This window comes from Perca fluviatilis, chromosome 20, assembly GCF_010015445.1.
Source record: "Perca fluviatilis chromosome 20, GENO_Pfluv_1.0, whole genome shotgun sequence".
Classification (NCBI taxonomy): domain Eukaryota; kingdom Metazoa; phylum Chordata; class Actinopteri; order Perciformes; family Percidae; genus Perca; species Perca fluviatilis.
Window position 1 is genome coordinate 18,976,831 of NC_053131.1, and position 18,382 is coordinate 18,995,212.

Genomic DNA, 18,382 nt, shown 5'->3' on the forward strand with positions numbered 1-18,382 from the left:
AATGGGATCTGGGCATCCAGGAATAAACTCTCTGAGGGGCCGACTGAACCCGCCCCCATACATCATTAGGTCCAAACATGTTAACCCCTCAAACGAAACACAGATCTATTTCACTTTCAAACAAATTACCACTGTCAAAAAATGTAAAACTAATAATTAGAGACACTGACTGACACTCTTGCCTACAGACTGCATGAACAGTCCTTTAAAAGCCCATGAAGGTGTTTCCATAGATATAGGAGCTGATGATCATGTCCCCTGATCTTGGATTGACGTATACTTTATCAATTAATCTGCCAATTCTTCTTCTCAGTTAGTGGATTATTCATCCTATAAAATATTAGAAAACAGAAATGACTGTAGAAGCCAGCATGGGGACAGGCACATTCTGAAGTTTGCTGATGACACGGTCATCATTAGCCTGCTCCGTAAAGATGAATCTGAGCATGGGCCAGTGGTGGGTGAGTTTGTCCAATGGTGTGATGAGGCCTTTATCCAATTAAATGCCACAAAAACCAAGGATATGGTCATTGATTTTAGGAAAGTATCCCTCCCACCATCTAAGACTTTCATTAAGGGAACTGAAACTGAATTTGTTGAACAGTACAAGTATCTGGAAACCGTCATAGATAAAAACCTGACGTTTGTTGTGAATTGTGATACGGTCTGTAAGAAGGGACTGCAACGTTTGTACTTCCTTGGGATAGATAGGTAGATAGGAAAATTATGTCCTTATTTTATAAATCTTTTATTGAATCAGTTCTTACTTTTGCCATGATTGCTTGGTACGGTAACCTGAACATCAGGGACAAAAACCACCTCAGCCATATTGTAAAGGTGGCTGGCAAGGTGATAGGTTTCCCACAGTCCCCCTTGATGGTTATCTTTGACCAGCAAGTACTTCGTAAGGCCCGGTCTATATTAGACTGCACAAACCACCCCCTTCACTCTGAGTTTGTAATACTCCCCTCAGGTCGCAGATTTAGAGTACCTCAGTTCAAGACCAACAGGAGTAAAAACTCTGTTGTCCCATCTGCAATAACTCAGCTTAATTTGCACATGTAATGTAGTACTTTTTTGTTTTGTTTTTAGAGATTGTTCCAGTGGTGATAAATTGTGTTGTGTGTATTGCATACAGGAAACCTTTTTTGTACTCATATCTTGTATTGTTGCCTCTATTTGTATGTTGCTTGAATGTGTTTCTTTTTTATCTTTCACTCCTGACATATCAAGATTCCCATTTGGGATAATAAAGTGACTGAACTGAACTGAACTGAATTGTGGTCGTTATTGAATTCACAAAACATCAACACACACAACGGCCCCCAGGAAGACTACCTGGAACTACTACTGTTCTTGCTCAGTCACTTAGTTGGAATCACTCTACATTTAGCTATTTAGTGGAAGCTTTTCTGTAATGTAATGCGTCTAAACAACATCAAGGAAATAAACATACAGAAGCCCATTAAGAGTCCTTGGAAATGGCAGTTCTGCTTTAAAGCAATAACCATGAAGCAGGAGAGAGCTAGGTTAGCTATAGTCGTTAAGTCTCTAATGGCAGCTAAACAAGGAACAACTGACTCCTAAGAAGAGACCTAGATACTGAGATGGAAGAAATGATACAGCTGAAAATGATAGTCACAAGGCTGCAGGCTCCAAATTGAATTTGCTAGTGATAAAAAAAAAAAAAAAACATTCAAAACACAGAGTTAGACTGTTAATTTGACAGCGACAAATATGAGGGTCGGTCCAAAACATTTTTTGTTTTGTTTTCTGTTCCGCTTCACTGTGCTGGGCAGACCGCAACGCTGGCTCACTGCTCGAGGTGTAATTTGTAGTTTTCCCTGCAGAACTAGTGAGACAAACATTTTAGCTACACTCTTCTGTGTGTGTAAGGTTATTAACCGATTACACATTCTCCATCAGATTAGGAAGGCTGTACCGGCCCCACTCCCGCTACGGGAATTAGCGCAACACATTTCTCTTCACGCCCTGTCCTACAATGACACTTCACAGCCCTTCATGGAACCTGTTATTGCCAGGCAAGTTGCTAAAAATGGCTTTTAGCTGTTTTAAAAGCGTGTGTTTGTGTGAGATATGAGGGAAGGTGGGCGAGTGTTTCTATTTTTTCTCTCTTTTCCAGGAGTTCAGGTACATGCCATAGAGAGTAGTTGTCACCTTCATCACTAAGAGGCACTCTATGTAACTCATGCTATATTTTACCATTGTTTAGTAGTGTATGGGTCAATTTGTTTTCAATTTAGTAGGCTAGGTAGGGCATAACGTCTAAACTGAGACCATCTCTTGACACTGAGCAAAAATTCAAAGGACCACAGGCAAACCTGAATTTTATTTTTACATTTAAAAAGATGGAGATGGAAACTGAAAATATCTTTTTAGACCCACCTTAATTTTATGATTTAATTAGACTATGGTTTACAAAATATAATATTTCTAATGCTCTGTGAACTGTGGCCTACTGAGCAGTAGTAAGCCTTAGTAAAGGAGAGGAAGAGCATGCTGCTTTGTGACTGAGATGCAGGGCGACAGTTGACCTATAAGGGGCTGACTCACCCCCACGTTCACTTCACCACTAATATATTCACTTAGTAATGCTCAGGGGATGTGCAGCTCTGCGGTGTAAAAATGGTTGAGCACAACAAGTCGTCCCATGTATTCATATTAAAACACAAACAAAGCACGGACATGAGGTCTGAACCACGTTGGTGTTGCAGTAACAGAATGAAACAAAAAAAAGATGCTAACTAAAGTTACAGGAAATGGTTCACTGGTTAAATTTAAGCTATCAAATAAGAAGAGATATGTGTGTGCGTATTCATATGCACTGCTAAAAAGGAAAGCAAAGACAAGTAGCTATCCATTTCAAGCAGAGTTGGGAGAAGGAGCCTGAGGTTCTGAGAGGCCAGTCAAGTGCTCATCCATCGCTATGGGAAAAAGACAGAATATCTCATTCAGAACAAAACAGGGACTAAAGAGCCCAAGATCATAAAGAAGGGAAAGAAAGGAGCAGAGGGACATAAAAAGATACACAGACAGAGGCTTGAGTCTTATCAGCGGGAGATTAGTGCAAGAGATAAGGCCTCTAGGCAAGGCGTTGTGTTTAGCCTGTTTCAGGCTTCCTGTCATCATCATTAAGGCCGCTTCTCCGACGGCCACTGCAGAACAGAGCAGCCATTTGGAAAGACACCCAGTGAGGAGGAAGATGAAGAAAGACAGGGCCGTTGGTCAAAAACAAGATGATGCCTATATTAAGTCTAACGAGCAGTGTAAGCACAATGCAATGCTGTGGTGAAGGCCCTTGAAACCAGGCCTTTGGTGAGATGTAGAAACACTGCAGAATTTTATGGCTATACTAGTGTATAATTATATCTCACAGTTTCATTTTCCACAATAATTATGGCAAAAGTGAGGGCATTTCGTTTAGGATGTCCACTATACTCAAACATGATAAAGATATACAACAGAGAAGTGTGATGACATATTTTTTCCACATAAATTAACAATAATAAAAGGCAGAGATCGTCATATCCAGCAAAATAATCAGTTACAGCCTTCTGACTAAGATGCTTCATCTAATACCTCATACTCTGTCCGCCCCTCATACTGTACACATCCCATGAAACACTTCACTGCCATATAAAAAAATGGTAAAAAAAAGGTATTGCCTTTTGTCCTCTGAAAACCAAACCGCAAAAACCTGGTCTAATGAGGCAGTGGTTTGCCTTGGAGATGGGGGAGGCAGGGTTGTCTGCTGAATCTAGCTGGCTGACTGGCTGACAGTAACTGCCTGTGACGCTTCCCTGCCGCAGGAGTCGTAGGCACTAGTGTATTGTGACAGAGTGCAACCTTTAAAGGCCATCGACTGATGCACAGCAGCACCCAAACCCAGTGACTCGGCCTGAGTTGGTCTCCTCCTCTTGTCTGCGGTGAGCACGCCTTAAAGCATCCGTGACCACACACATACAAAGACATGGACAGTCATACTGTATACACACACAGAGACACAAAACAAGTGCATTGTGATCAATTACAAAATATGTCTGTCAGTTGCCAATTAATGTGGCACTCAAAGCCATTGGCAGTGACTGTGGACTAATGTAGCTCGCACAGAAAACAAAGATCCTCTACTGCCACCTGCTGGTCAAAGGTAATTATTTCAGTATTTCAAAGACAGAACATCAAGAAATGTGATAATTCATTGACTCCAGCTCTTAAATTCTGTTTTGGCTTTTTGGTCTCCTCAGAAAGGTCAGGACACAGGAGCAACTCTGCAGGGGTTTAGCGGTTTACCAACAACGCTAAACTCATCATACATAAGTTCCATTTTATCTTATGTAACAGGTCGCCTCATTCTGCTAATGTCATGCCCCAAGTTAGAATGAAAGTGATGGAAAGACAATAAAGGAAGGTAAAAAGAATAAAACAAAGAAAGGTGGTGTATTGAAGAAGCCTGTACAGACAGAAATCAGAACAGAAGACAGATCAGAAAAGCAACTAAAGAGGGTGTGTGTGTGTGTGTGTGTGTGTGTGTGTGTGTGTGTGTGTGTGTGTACCTCTCATAGATGGTCTTCAGAGCCATCTGGTCAGACACTCCGTCAGACTCTTCCAAAAAGAGGATGATCCACGATGTTCTGTAAGGCCACTCTTCTGTCAGGTTGATCCATGATGCCAGACGATCCCAGTTGAAAATGATCTGATTGGCCCGCAACAGACGACCTGTAAACAATGGTGCAGAGGATTAGTGGCCTTGGAAGTCACTGGTCTACTCTGCCTGAGAAAACCAGCATTGCAGGATTGTGCATCCTCCTGATCATCGCTTTAATAATCTGCCCTAAACATCTCACAAACCAATCTGCTATGGAGGGTTGCTGTTTAAACTTTAACAGAAGCTGGCCAACATCAAACTAGTGTTTAACTGTTCCTCAAACTGCTGCTCGGTTCGGTTACCCTTGTATAATGTGTTGTCTATATATTGGGGGATTTGTGTCCATCATTTTGAAAATAATATCTATTTTTAATTTAAATGCCCGCCTCTACAATCACACGTTGACTCCTGCTGGTCTAGAATTAAATCCCATCAGAGCTTTGTTTTGTGTTTTTTTCCCCTAATCCATCTCAAGTAACATTTCCCAATGGGAACCATTCAATAAGCTTAATTAGAAGTAAATCACTTCGATGTCGCTGTATAAACAAAATGTAATTTTTAATATATTACGAGATGAGGGTGGTGCTAAAGCAGAATATGGTTTATTCTTTACCTGTGATAGAAACAATGTTGAGCAGCCGCCTCATGGTCTGTGGGCTAATGTCGCTGAACCAGTCCTCGGTCACCAGCAGCTTGGTCAGGTCGAAGGACATCTGTCTGGTGACGGTCCTCTGCATCTGCCGACGCCGGTATGTGTCCTTAACAGAAAAGACAAGGAAACAAAGAAAGAACAAAACACATTTCACATTTTACATGTTTGGATTCAGTTGGCTTGGCAAGATTAATATGTCTCCAAGACGTTCTCATTTGTTGTTGTAAAGCAACTTTAATGTATCAGACATTTGAAAAGGATCATAATGCCATTTTATCAGAACTCTATGAATTAAATCCTGTGTCAAAAAATTGGGAAAGCAGGCACTGTTTGTACAGTCACAAATGTAAAACCAATACAGCCAGAGGAGACATTTCCAGCCAAATACTACACGGGGAAGTCTTAAAAATAAGATAAAAGTCAAGATTAGATGTAGATGGGAGGATATGGCCTCATATTATCATATTCTTGACTTCCTGTGCACACTATTCATGTTTAACTGTATTAAAGGCAGGGTTGGTAATGTTGTAAAGCTAGTAAGATTTGAAAGTAGCATCTCTTCGGGGCTCCGTCTAACCCCTCCCCCTGCCCTCGGGGCTCCAACCCACACACAGACGTGTACAAGCAACGCTACATCGCTGATTCAGAGCAGAGCAGAGAAAGTTTTACTTCATGTCTCTTTCACCAGTAAGCAAACACCTAAAATCATACCGAATGTTTAAAACAAACATCACTAATGTTAGCAATGCTGCAACGACACGCATTGAGCTCAGGCTTGTACACAGGAGGGGTAGACTACTCGCAGCGGGGAAGGGAGACATTTCATTGGTTCTTTCCAAGCGGACCGCAAGGCAGTGATTGGTGGGCATTTTTACAGGATTACAGCAGCTACAGATGACGGATCTTTTTCGCTTCTTTTTTCAGAGCCTATAAGTTATTTATTGCTTTCGGGGTGTAAAGACCATTTTAAACAATATATAAAAAAGTGTATATTGGAAATAGTTACCAACCAACCAATTATACATTTATGGTCTATTTTGCTCTCAATCAAAATTAAATTACTTTATTTTAGCATGTCAGTGGTACAACTTTTGCAGCAGTTACTGACTGTAAAGATAATCCAGCAAAGGTTTGCAGTTTAACCTTATGAATAGGGCGTGAGTGAAACCAATTAAAAGCAATTTTATCACTCTAACGATCAGATTCATCCGCCTTCCCTTCTATGTCATCTATCTTTTCATAAGCAAAACGTATAATTCCCTGTGACTGAAAATAAAAATCAAAGAGCCACTGTCCAATGCAACAGTCATGACAAGCAGGCAAGCTGTTGACACAGATCTAGAAGAGAACATCTGTGATGATATCAAACAGCTGCCATGGTCATGAGCCAAGGCGAGGCTTTTGGTTGACTTTGAAGTCGTAACGCCAGTCTCATGACCTCTTTCTCAGAGAGATGAAACATATGGCCATCACTCAGTCAGAACTGAAAAGGTCCATCATAAAGACAGTCCTGTGTGGCTGACTTTCCAATATATATTGATTTTTACTGTAGCTTTACAGCTTTATTGGTTAATTTAGACGATTGTTTCTGTATTTGCTTATGTCTACTGGTTCTTCCTCTCCTTGCTGATACCTAATTTTATATACAGTCTATGGTTGATACACATTTCAACCATTCTGTGAAAAAGGTGGTTTGCTTTATTTGTATTTTTTTTTAAACTGAATGCAGAGTTCCAGGTAATAATGTTTTTTCTTATAATGGGGATTCATTTAATTTTAATACATGGAAATAAATGGTAGAGATTCTCCTAATGTCATCCACAACTTGAGAAGCCACATGAAAATGGAGAGCCACTAATTCATTTTCCCCTCTTGCCCTCATTTTAATCTCCACTTGTAGAAAGAGGGCCCTCCTGCCAAGAGCTAGCTAGTGGCAGAGGGCAAATAAAAAGAGCATGCCGCCCCATAATAGAAGGGCCAACACCAATAATTGAGGGTACTAGATAAACCCGAGGTACAAACAAATGTCAAACAAACAAACAAACAAGAGAGGGAGGCGGGAAGGAAGAAGGGGTAGTGGGAAGGTCTCGCAGGGGGGAGGAAGGCATCAGCGACAGCAGCAGAGTCACTTAGCCTCCTGCCAGCAGACCTGGTGCCAGTGTTTTGTCACAGGGACCCACTGCTGCTAGGCCTTGTCATTAGGCTGTGGCAACGCAGCAGGAAGGATAAACAGTCATTACATCAATTACACCAGGAACCTTGGCCGCACACCGAGCACCTCTCTTTTTGTCTCTGTGTGTCTCCTTCTGTCCTCTGGCCTGCACACTGCCTGCCAACACCACGACTGTACAGAACGCCTCCCCCCCTCCCCACCGCTTCAGGGAGGAGGCCAAAAAGAGAGAGCAGTGAGGGTTTCTTAAGCAGCATCTCTAACCCTTATCCAAGGTTTTCTAGTCACGTTATGGTGAACTAATTGCATTTTAATTTTGTTTGATTAATGTCAAGACGGCAAGCATTAGTTTCCAGCTGTATGATATTTCCGGATTACATGAGTGTTGCGGGAATAAGTGTGGTGGGAAAACAAATAGATTTTATATTGTTCTATAAACGTTACATCTGTCTCCATTTAAATTTAGTATCAAAACCTTTTCTGCAATATGTTGGCTTTTATGATTGTCATGGGTTAGGGTGGGGGTGTGAACTGTGTCTACTTAGGGTGACAAGTAGAATAAACAGTGCTTGATATATTGGTGTTGGTATATCTAATTTGGATTTGCCATAATCCTACACATGGATATTCTACATTCTCTTTGAATTGCCTCTCCCGTAGTCTTTGTCTATATGCCATGGTTCTCCATGTGTTCATTAGTTCGAGAGCTTGTATGAGATATTGGCCTATACAAATACACTTGACTTGAAAAGCTGTTACCCTGCGGTTTAAGGCGTTCTTGCTGCCCAACTTGGCCTGGTCTTGGCTGGTCTGAGACATCCTCCTGTCGATGTCTTCATGCCATCCTGGACAGAGAGAGAGAGGAAGAGACAAAGAGAACGATAACTTGTCAATTAATGCCCCAAACTGTGTGCAATCCTCCATATATGTGTACACATTCTGTACAATACGTTGTATATTAGCCCTTATCCTTTACCTTCAGCAGGCAATGGCTCTCCATTGATGGGGGCTGCCATGCAGAGCTTTTTGGCCGTGCTGAGGCCTCTGCTGTTGAGGAATACTGGCAGGTGGACGATGTTCCTCATGTAGTCATGTCCGTTGATGTTGGAGTCTCTCAGCACACTGTTGAGGTTTTGGTTGATAGCTTTGATGATAATATGGGGGTCACTGGCAAAGATGGAGATAAAAGGGCCTTTGGAGAAAAGTACCCTAACCTGGAATGAGAAAGGAACCATAAGTTACTGTGTAATGACATCTTTCACCACCTTTTGTGTTATTCCATGTAATGTTTTTCAAACTATAAAATGAACAAACTTGACTGATTTGTTTCAGTCATGTGAAAAACATGAAAAACATGTCCACTAATTAATGTCAAAATGGGTAGTTTACAATCTAATCAATCAACAACAACATCACAGCTAGAGGCAACAGTCAGCTGTAGTACCTATACTTAATGACTCCTGTGAGAGCTTACTGTCCGCAGCACATGGTGTTGGGGATTTCCACTCTTCTAACTAAGGGACATTGTCTAAGTGTCACAGGACATTGATTTGTGCTTTATGCATACATGGTTTGTTAACCCCTGGCCACCACCCCCAGCCTTGCCCCACAAGATGATGAACCTCTGTCCCTACAGCTGCTGTTAGCACCATAAACTAAGGCGCCATCACATGATCTGCATCTTTAACGCACATTAGCCGCTTTCCGACCAAGTAGTTACAGGAACGTAGTTATAGGAAAAGTCCACTTCTAAGCAGATCTACTAACTACTCTCCCCCAAAACCGTTTTTCCCATTTGCATTCGCAAAGGCCAAGTGGCCATAGGGACTATAGGAGGGGTAAGGGAGTGATGCAAGCACGGCAATGGTCTATCTATAGCGTTGAAATCAGAAAACACACACATATACATATACACACATATATATATATATATATATATACACATATATATATATATATAATATATATATATATATATATACACATATATATATATATATATATATATATACACATACATACATATATATATATATATATATATACATATATATATATACATATATATATATATATATATATATCATATTTGTCATAATTTAAACAAGTCTCCCAAAGAGAAACGGGTATCTCTCTCTCCCCCGCCTCTGTCTGCTGTGCTGTGGACGTGTGTGTGTGTGTTTCTGACTGTGTGTGTGTGTGTGTGTGTCCGTCGGGCAGCGAGGTTGTCAAGCCCGCAGGGCATGCTTGTGGAGTTTAACTCCAAAAAGGCAGTTAACCACAGGTTCCCGTTAATCTTATGATGGACATGTGTTGTGATATTTAAACAAACGAACCGTCAACGGCGATTTAAAAGCCTCTTATTTACGAGGCCGGTCTGAGAGACCTCCAGCTTACAGCGGGGTCTCTAAGCATGACGAGCGATGAGCGGCCAGGGGCAGGCACTAGCTGGCTGTCGCCTCACTTCATGGAGCTTCTCAACTCCGACAACTTTGAAGCAAATTGTCAATTCGGCATCAATTATCCCAAGACTGCCTATATTCGAAATCTAAACAGTTAATTTCTCGCCTAAAACGTTGTCAGAAGGGAATTTAGTGATGAATAAGATGGCGAAAATTGTTAAAATTGTCCCGTTGTTGGTCTGTCTGTACCGGTAACCCCAACCTCGTTGACCTAGGTTTCAATGCAAAAAAGGGAACAGCGAAAAGACCCTTCCCTGAAGTAGGAGCTGAAAGAGTTACAGGAACTGCGGTCAGAGGAACTTCAAAATCCCCAAATTGGCCCAATCAGAACACGAGAAAAAAAAAAGGTTCTAGGAATTTTATGTTCTAGGAACTGCAAAAATCCCTCCAGTCGGAAAGCGGCTATAATCTGGTAGGAAAAGTACACAAACGGAAGAAAAAAAAAAGACAAAATTTGTGTAACCTACAAAAAATTGATTTCAGAGTGTTTCAATCTCTGAACAAAAGATGGTTTCAGAGTGACTGGGAGGTGCTTGCAGAGATGAGAAGATTACATTAGCACACAGGAGGTTGCCATCCTCTCTGGGATTACTCCATCAAATAATAACATTTGGCTAAAGGAAATTTTATTACAGCATCTGGGAGGAAGAATCTAAACTTGGAGGCGTGCTGAGACAGCTGGGAACACCAGGATGGCTGCCCAATACTGGAGATGTGTGGGATCTGTGTGCACAGGTGAAAGGCCCACAGAAAGTGGAGGCCACATGGCAGCAGCTTTACAATAGTCTGTTTCATGGTTAGAATTTTGCTTAAGTGACAGATGTTAAAAAAATCTAATTGCTTCATTTTTATCTTGTTATCAGTCAAGAGGAAGCTGTGCTCATCATTTATGTTACCACGCATAGAAGCATGTGCAAACACACACCGTGTCCAGCATCTGCAGAACTTTGTCCTGCTCACAGGCGTCCAGTCCGTCGATGATGACAGCCATGCGTGTCTGGTTCTGAGTAAAGCCATCAATGGTTTTGGCCATTTGTGACATTAGCTCCACTTCATGCTTCAGAACCTGGTGTGAGATAGGGATAGAAAATCAATGGCTCAAAATAAGGACAAAGGAAATTGATTGGATAAGGAACTACAGCTTCATAACTTCATAGACAAATGGAATGCCCCTTTAGTCATGACAACAGGATGTCGAAGGATTTGCATTCGTCCTTGATTAGGTACAATGAATAAAGTGTGTTAGTCTACCTTCATAAATCCTTCACTCTTGAGTCTATGCAAGTTGTTGGCAGCACTGTGCAGCCGTTTCCTCTGGGAGTTGAGGACGGAGTCGGCCACCTGCCACCATGTCCTACAGTTGAGCAGTAAGGCAAGGCCCACCACACTGGCCATGGCTATCAGCACTGCATTTACTGTCAAGTTATCAGGGTCCACCTGGGAATAAAAGCATTAAAAAGGATTACAAAGGCGTCCAGTGACCAAGTGGTTAGAAGGTATACTGTTTAAACACAAATTCACCGTTTAATTTGCTCTAACCCACCTTAAAGATGGCCAACAGGGCCATACCAGTGATCAGGCATCCCAGTGTCAAGGAAAACAGCACAAAGGAAGGAAGACAACATGTTTTCTTCCACTTCTTACCTGGGGTATGGGAGAAAGTTAGAGGATAATGTGAGAGAGCATTTAGATTACAAAACTAAGAAAAGCAATATTTTCTATGCACATGAATTACCCGATTTTCGCACATATTAAGATGATTTGAGGACAGATGTAGTATATAGAGAAAAGACTGCCTAAACTGTTCATTTTAAGCACTAGGTATACTTACAACTTCGAAAGTTACTATGTTATGCCTAAGAGGGTCATTCTTTAAACAGAATTCTCTACATTTTCGGTGATGCAAAATTAGATTAAACACCAGTTGACAGAGACCTGAATAAGGGGACCTGGTTTATTGGTTACTGGATAAGCGGACGAAGATGGATAGATTGGATGGATGGTTTATTGTGTTATTAAACAGAAATATATTTCTCTTCTTTAAATTTTCAAAAACTGTACAGCGCACATACATATTTTAATTTGTCAGCCATTAATAGATATTAATGCAAGCTCGTAATTGCAAATATAAGAGTTGTATTATCAATTACAGGTCTGATTGTGACTTTGTGTGCTGGCTGAAACGTCATTACATGACTGATATATAAAGCCAAAGATAGCATTGTCACCTTGGATCTCATCTTTCTTGAAAACCCTGAAGAGCCTGGTGGCCATGAAGCCAAACTCCCTCTCACAGGCATCAGAGAGCGTGGCAATCATCTCAGCCATGGAGGTCTCCCCTCCAACACTGGACAGACGATTATAGTCTGTGAACAGGAACCTGTGTGAAATGTGAGAAACAGAAATGATGCTGTGATTTCCTCAATTACACAGCAAAATGCAGATGGGACTGGGGCTAAAGTATTCATTTTAGCAATGTTGTTAACATTGCAATAGATGGAATAGTGAATGGTACTAACCCACCAATTGAGGTTCAAATAATAAATGCAGAGTGAGAGTGCAATTGCAAAGTGTTTACATTTTTTATCTTGGAACTCAGTAGCATTGACTGTGTGTGTGTGTGTGTGTGTGTGTGTGTGTAAGTCAGTGTCACCTGACAGGCAGTGCGCGGGTGGTCTGCTCAGGAAGTTCAGGGGGGTTGACAAACATCAGTTTGAGCAGCAGCTCCAGGTAACCGACCTGGCGAGCCAGACGGGTGCTGATGACCCACGCCCAGTTCCAGCTCTCCCTCTCACGTCGACTTCCAAAGTACACCAACACTGGAGAGAGTAGAAAATCCTCATTTCATGATTACAATGGTTAAGTTATATTCATACACATCAGTAAATTATCTCTTAAATATCAATAAAAATGTAAGTTAGGAGGCTCATGTCATCATATTTAAAATTGGTTGTATAATGGCATGCTCTAGTGAGCAAATCAGTTTCAAAAGCATCATACAGCTAAGGTTCATCTTGTACAAATGAATCAAGCATTATTTTCTTAATAATTAAAAAAATATATTTCAGGGGGCATTTATATTTGTATAAGGATATGTGTAAGCATTTCTGTGTGGAACTCATTTTGCTGTCACAAAAACAGAATATAAAAATATGCCATTATGTATTTCAAACACTTCCAAGGAGGCTGCTCTCCCTGTGGAGCAGGTCAAATGAAAACTGAATTTCTATACAGTCATCAGTTATAGTATCAGTGTTGCATTTCTAGCTTATCTGTCTCCTCACCAAAAAAGATGTAGAGCAGAGTGAGGAGGGTGAGGGAGACAGCAATTGCCAGCTTGGGATCAACAGTAAAGCCCAGAACCACGGCTACTGAGCCGCAAAGTAGCAGGGTGAGAAAGACCACCAGCCAAGAGAACTGGAACAACGGCTCTATCTGCTGGCCTGCAAAGGTCTTCATCTCATCTGATGGACAAGAGGAAGAAGAAAGGAAGTATTAGAAAATATTAAAATATAAAACACTAAGTCAGGATATAAAGCAATATGAAAATAAACCCATTTAACAGCCTAACTGAAATGGATACATTGATTGAACTGTGGAAAGGCACTCTCAAAAAAGCTAATTTTGACAATTCGGTACTTTTCGTCTTTGTTTGAGATATTTTTTTATGCTGTGGGCTTACTTACCCTCCAGTTTCTTAAGAAGGAAAGACTTGCCGCTGCCCCACTGAGCGTACAGTCCAACACATATTGGTGGCTGCATGGTGGGCTCACTAAGGATGTCTGCTAGAGCACTGCTATACAGGTCATAACCCAACATGTCTCCATCTGACTCAGAGGGGGAGAGGTGCTCTGAGAGAGAGAGAGAAAGAAACAAAGAAACAAAGAAAGAAAGAGAGATAGATATATAGAGAGAGAGAGAGAGAGAGAGAGAGAGAGAGAGAGAGAGAGAGAGAGAGAGAGAGAAGGTTAAACAGTGCAGAGGAAGATAAGAGAATACAAAGTAAAGCAGTTTTCAGGATATTTTGTGATTTCTGAACAAACAAAGCAATGAGCTTGTTTTGGCACACTATTTTTTCTGAATTAAATGGAAAAATGGTTCATACTGGCTCCAAATATCTGTGTGAGGATGCTTTTCTGGTGGGTACAGTCAATGTTGTATGGTGTCTCTCCAGCTTTGTTTGGGCGGTAAAGCAGGCGGCCATCTTTAGGGTTCCTCAGCAGCAGCTCAGCCAACTTTCGACTTCTCCCGCGGATGGCAATGTGGAGGGACGTGTCTCCTTTCTTAAGAAAGAGTTACACTGAATTGACTGAAAAGTAACTTACTGACTGGAAAACATTTTAAAAATTGAAACCTCCAAATTACTTAACAAAATAATGCTATAAAAGTACTGTTATTACAAGATTTATATGTACAAGTGTGTGTAATGTGGAAGTGTGTTTTTAATATAAAAGTACCTTCTCCACTGCAGACACCTTGGCTCCTTTATCCAGCAGGAGTTCCACTATCTCTATGTTCCTCATTTTTGTTGCTTTGATTAGTGGGGTCTCTCCTTCCTAAAACGCAAAGATACACAACATTACATCCCACAATTCACACAATACAAATTCTGAATTTCATTTTGAACAGACACGTTGGACCTTTACATTTTCAATGAATCAACAGTACACACGTGAAAAATAATACCACTGCAAACACACAGTCTTTTAGAATTAAAGAAAGCCTAGTTTAGGCTGTTATGGCAATATTCATAGTTGTCTGCATTTTTGTTCAATAGCATTTTTACAGATATTTTAGAAACAGCAGATTTATGTTGTTAACAATGTTCTTATTAAATACAGTGAATGGATATATTGGATGGATATACTTTTACATTTCAAACTTAGTATATAAGAAATTAGGAGAAATAAAGAAATGTGCTTTCAAACTAACAGTCAAGAAATGTCATGGATAAGAAAGAGTGCATTTTACCCCTTTACTAAAGAGTGTGCCGTACCTTAGTGCAGCTCTCGGTGTCAGGGTTACACTGCAGGATGTCTCTCACCATGGTAGCGTTACCTTTCTCCACTGCCCAGTAGAGGGCAGTCTTTCCATCCTGATGTGGAAAGGACAAGGCAAATACTAGCTTGCAAACTGTACATACAAAACATCATGTGGACAAGTGTGCATAACTGAGAATGCAGTGAATGTATTTTGTATTGTGAATAGTAAACTTATTGTAGCATATGTGTAACAGACTGTTTATGTAGAAATAGTTTGTCTAATCCTATGGATTAAAGTTCACTTTACCAAGAAACAACAGAACTAAACAGTATTGAGTAGCAGTGTGACATATCACATAGAGAACACAAGAAGGCCCAAATTTTTAAAAAAAAAAACTAATGCATGTTTTAAAAAACAAAAAGCGCAAAAAAAAGGGGGAAGGGCCCCCCCCCCCCCCCCCCCCCCCCCAATATATTTTTTTTTCCCCCCGAGCTCGGACTATCTCCACATGACCTCCTCTCACTGCTCCAATCAGCATTGTCTCCCCGCTCTGACAGAGATGGAGAAAGAAAGGAAAAACAGATGTATGAATTGCATTATATTCACATTGTATTTCTTATCAACTACTCTTCTACATCTTCAACTAGCAAGCTTGTAAGGCTGCTGTATGGTGGCCTCACCCTGTCTGGAATATTGACATAGGTGCCGGCATCCAGCAGGTCCTGTACGATCTCGGTGTGACCCTCCTTGGCAGCAATGGCCAGGGCTGTGTTGCCATCCTTGTCCGTCATGTTGACATTTGGGTTTCTCTTCAGGAGCTCCTTTACAACATCTGTATAGCCACCTTTTACTCCCACAATCAGAGCCGTCATTGAGTTCTGAAAAGACACAGAAACAAGGAATTTAAATTTACAAATTTCAGGGTCTATCTAACCCAAACAGTTTCTCTCTGCTTAACTAGCGGTTAGGATTTTAGTTGGCGTTTAATATGAGAAATATTCAATAATGTACGGGTGAAGATTACCATTTGTATTTCCCAAATGTTATCAGTTTATTTCAGCAGCTCTGGGAGACACTACAGGCTTAATTTATCACTGCTATATCGTCTAGCAAACCCGCTAACTCATGTATTTTTCCAGGCACTAGAGTTTCTAAATCACATGTGAATTGCTCTGCAACATTAGCTACCATAGTTGCATCTGATTATTGATGCTACATATCGAACTATCACATCGTTCAATTTGTGACAGCACAGATGCAACATGACTCGAAGGAGCACAGATGTGCTGCGTCATAGATGCAATCAATTATTTAATATTGCAGTTTACTAATGAGTTTGTGGTGCTTGGGAGCATTAAATCTTGATTATGTGAAAACTACACTGGCGAGAACAGGCCGCTTTGTGTGTCATGGCACCCACGATGAACCCAAAACAAAATTAGACTTGTTCAGCTGCTAAGATGTCTATTCAGACTACCAAATCAAATATTAACATTGTTTAGGAAACACTGCCAAATAGTATGCTATGTCAAACAATTGTGGGTGCAAAGCCATACAGAAGACATTGTAATGTGGGTATCGGCACCAGACTTTTAAAGGATTTCAAAGACATATCTAAGCAACCAGATAATAAAAACTGCAATCATAATCTAGATTATTGTGTAGATACTGTGATCAAACTTATTAATCAACAATATTTATTATTTTATTATATTTATATCATATTGTACTTTAAAGGTGCAGTAGGTAAGACTTATAAAACTAACTTTATGTCATATTTGCTGAAACTGACCCTATGTTCTATTAGAACTACATGAAGCAGGTAATACAAAATAAAACAAATCCGGCTCCTCTGGCACCACCTACAGCCTGTAGTGTGATTTGCAAAAATCCACAGCTCCCTGTTCAGATGCACCAATCAGGGTTGGGGGGAGTGTCTAACTTTGTGTCAATCACTGCTCATGCACATGCATTCATTCTCCCTTGTGGGGGGAGGGGTTTAGGAGACCGTTTTGGACTTTAGCAGAAAAGGGGGAGGGACTGAGAAGTTATCGATGTTCAAATTTTTTGGCTAAGTCCTGGATCTTCGCAATCCTACCTACAGCACCTTTAATCAATATCTTGACAGACAATGTACAGGAATCAATCAATATGGTCTTATTTAGAATTGTGTACACTACAGTTATAAACTGCAATTCTACTTACTCTACTAGTGTTGGATCTCTATTGAATGATACTGACGTATAGTCTACAACCATTCACACGACATCTCCAATCTGCTTACCGCTCCTTCTTGGTCCACATCAGCTCCGTTGGCCAGAAGGTGCATCACACTGTCATAGTGGCCCTTCCTGGCTGCCCAGATCAAAGGAGTGGTACCATACTACAAAGAAAATAAGAAAATATGATAGAGTGCATTAGACATGAGTGGCAAGATACTATTCAGTCAACAACCAAGGGACTTGTGAATAATCATGAAGGAATAACAAATAAAAGGAAGAGGGACTTGGAGATCTGGAAGGTGGTTGCAGACCACTTAAATATTTTTAGCTCATACCGCTAAATATATCTTCTGTGTGATTAAAAACAAGTTAATGTTGAACATCTGTCAGTATGTAGCTACCTTGTCCGAGCAGTTGACCTTGGCGCCGTGCTGCAGCAGGAGATGGACAATCTCTGCGTGGCCTCGACCTGCCGCCCAGATAATGGGGTAGACGCTGTACTGTTGGGCCAGAGGAGAGGGGTGAAGTCATGCTGACAGTAACTAATGATCAGTGTCAGGCCTGCGGTCGTACTAACGCTTTAAGCCACCTTACATGACTGAAACAGCAGGTGATGGGTGAGGCATCGCACTGTGCAGGTGAAGAGCAGGGTTGTAGTTGTGTTCACATTTTTGTGAACACAATTCAAGTTATGTGTACTGACATTTACAACTCTATCAGTTTTTAACTAGTGAGCTGAAACAATGGATTACATTTACATGGAGCGATCAGAGTAAAACACATCATGTGAATACTTTCTTTAAAATAATCTGCCTCATTCAGAGAATATTTTTTTTTATTTCATGTACTGTAAACATACATGTTATCTTTATGCTGATATAAAGGAACAACAGATGCAAATGATGCTATTATTATGGGGGGGAACTACAAAAATACAGTGTCTGGTCTCAGTACCTGACCAGTGATGTTGGGGTTAGCTTCTTTTTCCAAGAGCAGCTGGACCACATCTGTACGACCTTTATAGGCTGCCCACATGAGAGCAGTCCAACCTCCCTGAGTAGGACACATACACAGAACACAGTTAAGTTGGAGAAAAGATAATTTGTTCATGACTAAAAAACTCTACTAGGGGTGGGAATCACCAGAGGCCTCACGATACGATATCATCACAATATATACATCACGCGATTTTAAAAATATTGCAATATTTTGCAATAGATTGCAATT

The 18,382-nt window shown here is 40.8% G+C and overlaps 1 protein-coding gene across 2 annotated transcripts in view; it reads right to left on the reverse strand.

Moving 5' to 3' along the window:
• The window catches only part of kidins220a (kinase D-interacting substrate 220a), a 47,422-nt gene that overhangs the window by 20,789 nt on the left and 8,251 nt on the right, over positions 1 to 18,382 (reverse strand). The window contains exons 5-23 of one of the 2 annotated variants that reach the window (XM_039785816.1): positions 18,110 to 18,208; positions 17,557 to 17,655; positions 17,218 to 17,316; positions 15,614 to 15,811; positions 15,423 to 15,483; positions 14,947 to 15,083; positions 14,408 to 14,506; positions 14,056 to 14,233; positions 13,637 to 13,801; positions 13,235 to 13,414; positions 12,604 to 12,769; positions 12,179 to 12,330; positions 11,494 to 11,594; positions 11,202 to 11,387; positions 10,876 to 11,016; positions 8,465 to 8,702; positions 8,248 to 8,333; positions 5,280 to 5,424; positions 4,575 to 4,737 (exon numbers count right to left, since the gene is read on the reverse strand). In XM_039785816.1, coding sequence (XP_039641750.1) covers positions 4,575 to 4,737; positions 5,280 to 5,424; positions 8,248 to 8,333; positions 8,465 to 8,702; positions 10,876 to 11,016; positions 11,202 to 11,387; positions 11,494 to 11,594; positions 12,179 to 12,330; positions 12,604 to 12,769; positions 13,235 to 13,414; positions 13,637 to 13,801; positions 14,056 to 14,233; positions 14,408 to 14,506; positions 14,947 to 15,083; positions 15,423 to 15,483; positions 15,614 to 15,811; positions 17,218 to 17,316; positions 17,557 to 17,655; positions 18,110 to 18,208 — 2,693 coding nt within the window. Of the gene's footprint in view, positions 1 to 4,574; positions 4,738 to 5,279; positions 5,425 to 8,247; positions 8,334 to 8,464; positions 8,703 to 10,875; positions 11,017 to 11,201; positions 11,388 to 11,493; positions 11,595 to 12,178; positions 12,331 to 12,603; positions 12,770 to 13,234; positions 13,415 to 13,636; positions 13,802 to 14,055; positions 14,234 to 14,407; positions 14,507 to 14,946; positions 15,100 to 15,422; positions 15,484 to 15,613; positions 15,812 to 17,217; positions 17,317 to 17,556; positions 17,656 to 18,109; positions 18,209 to 18,382 lie in introns of those variants that run through there. The other variant, XM_039785815.1, reaches the window with a different exon arrangement.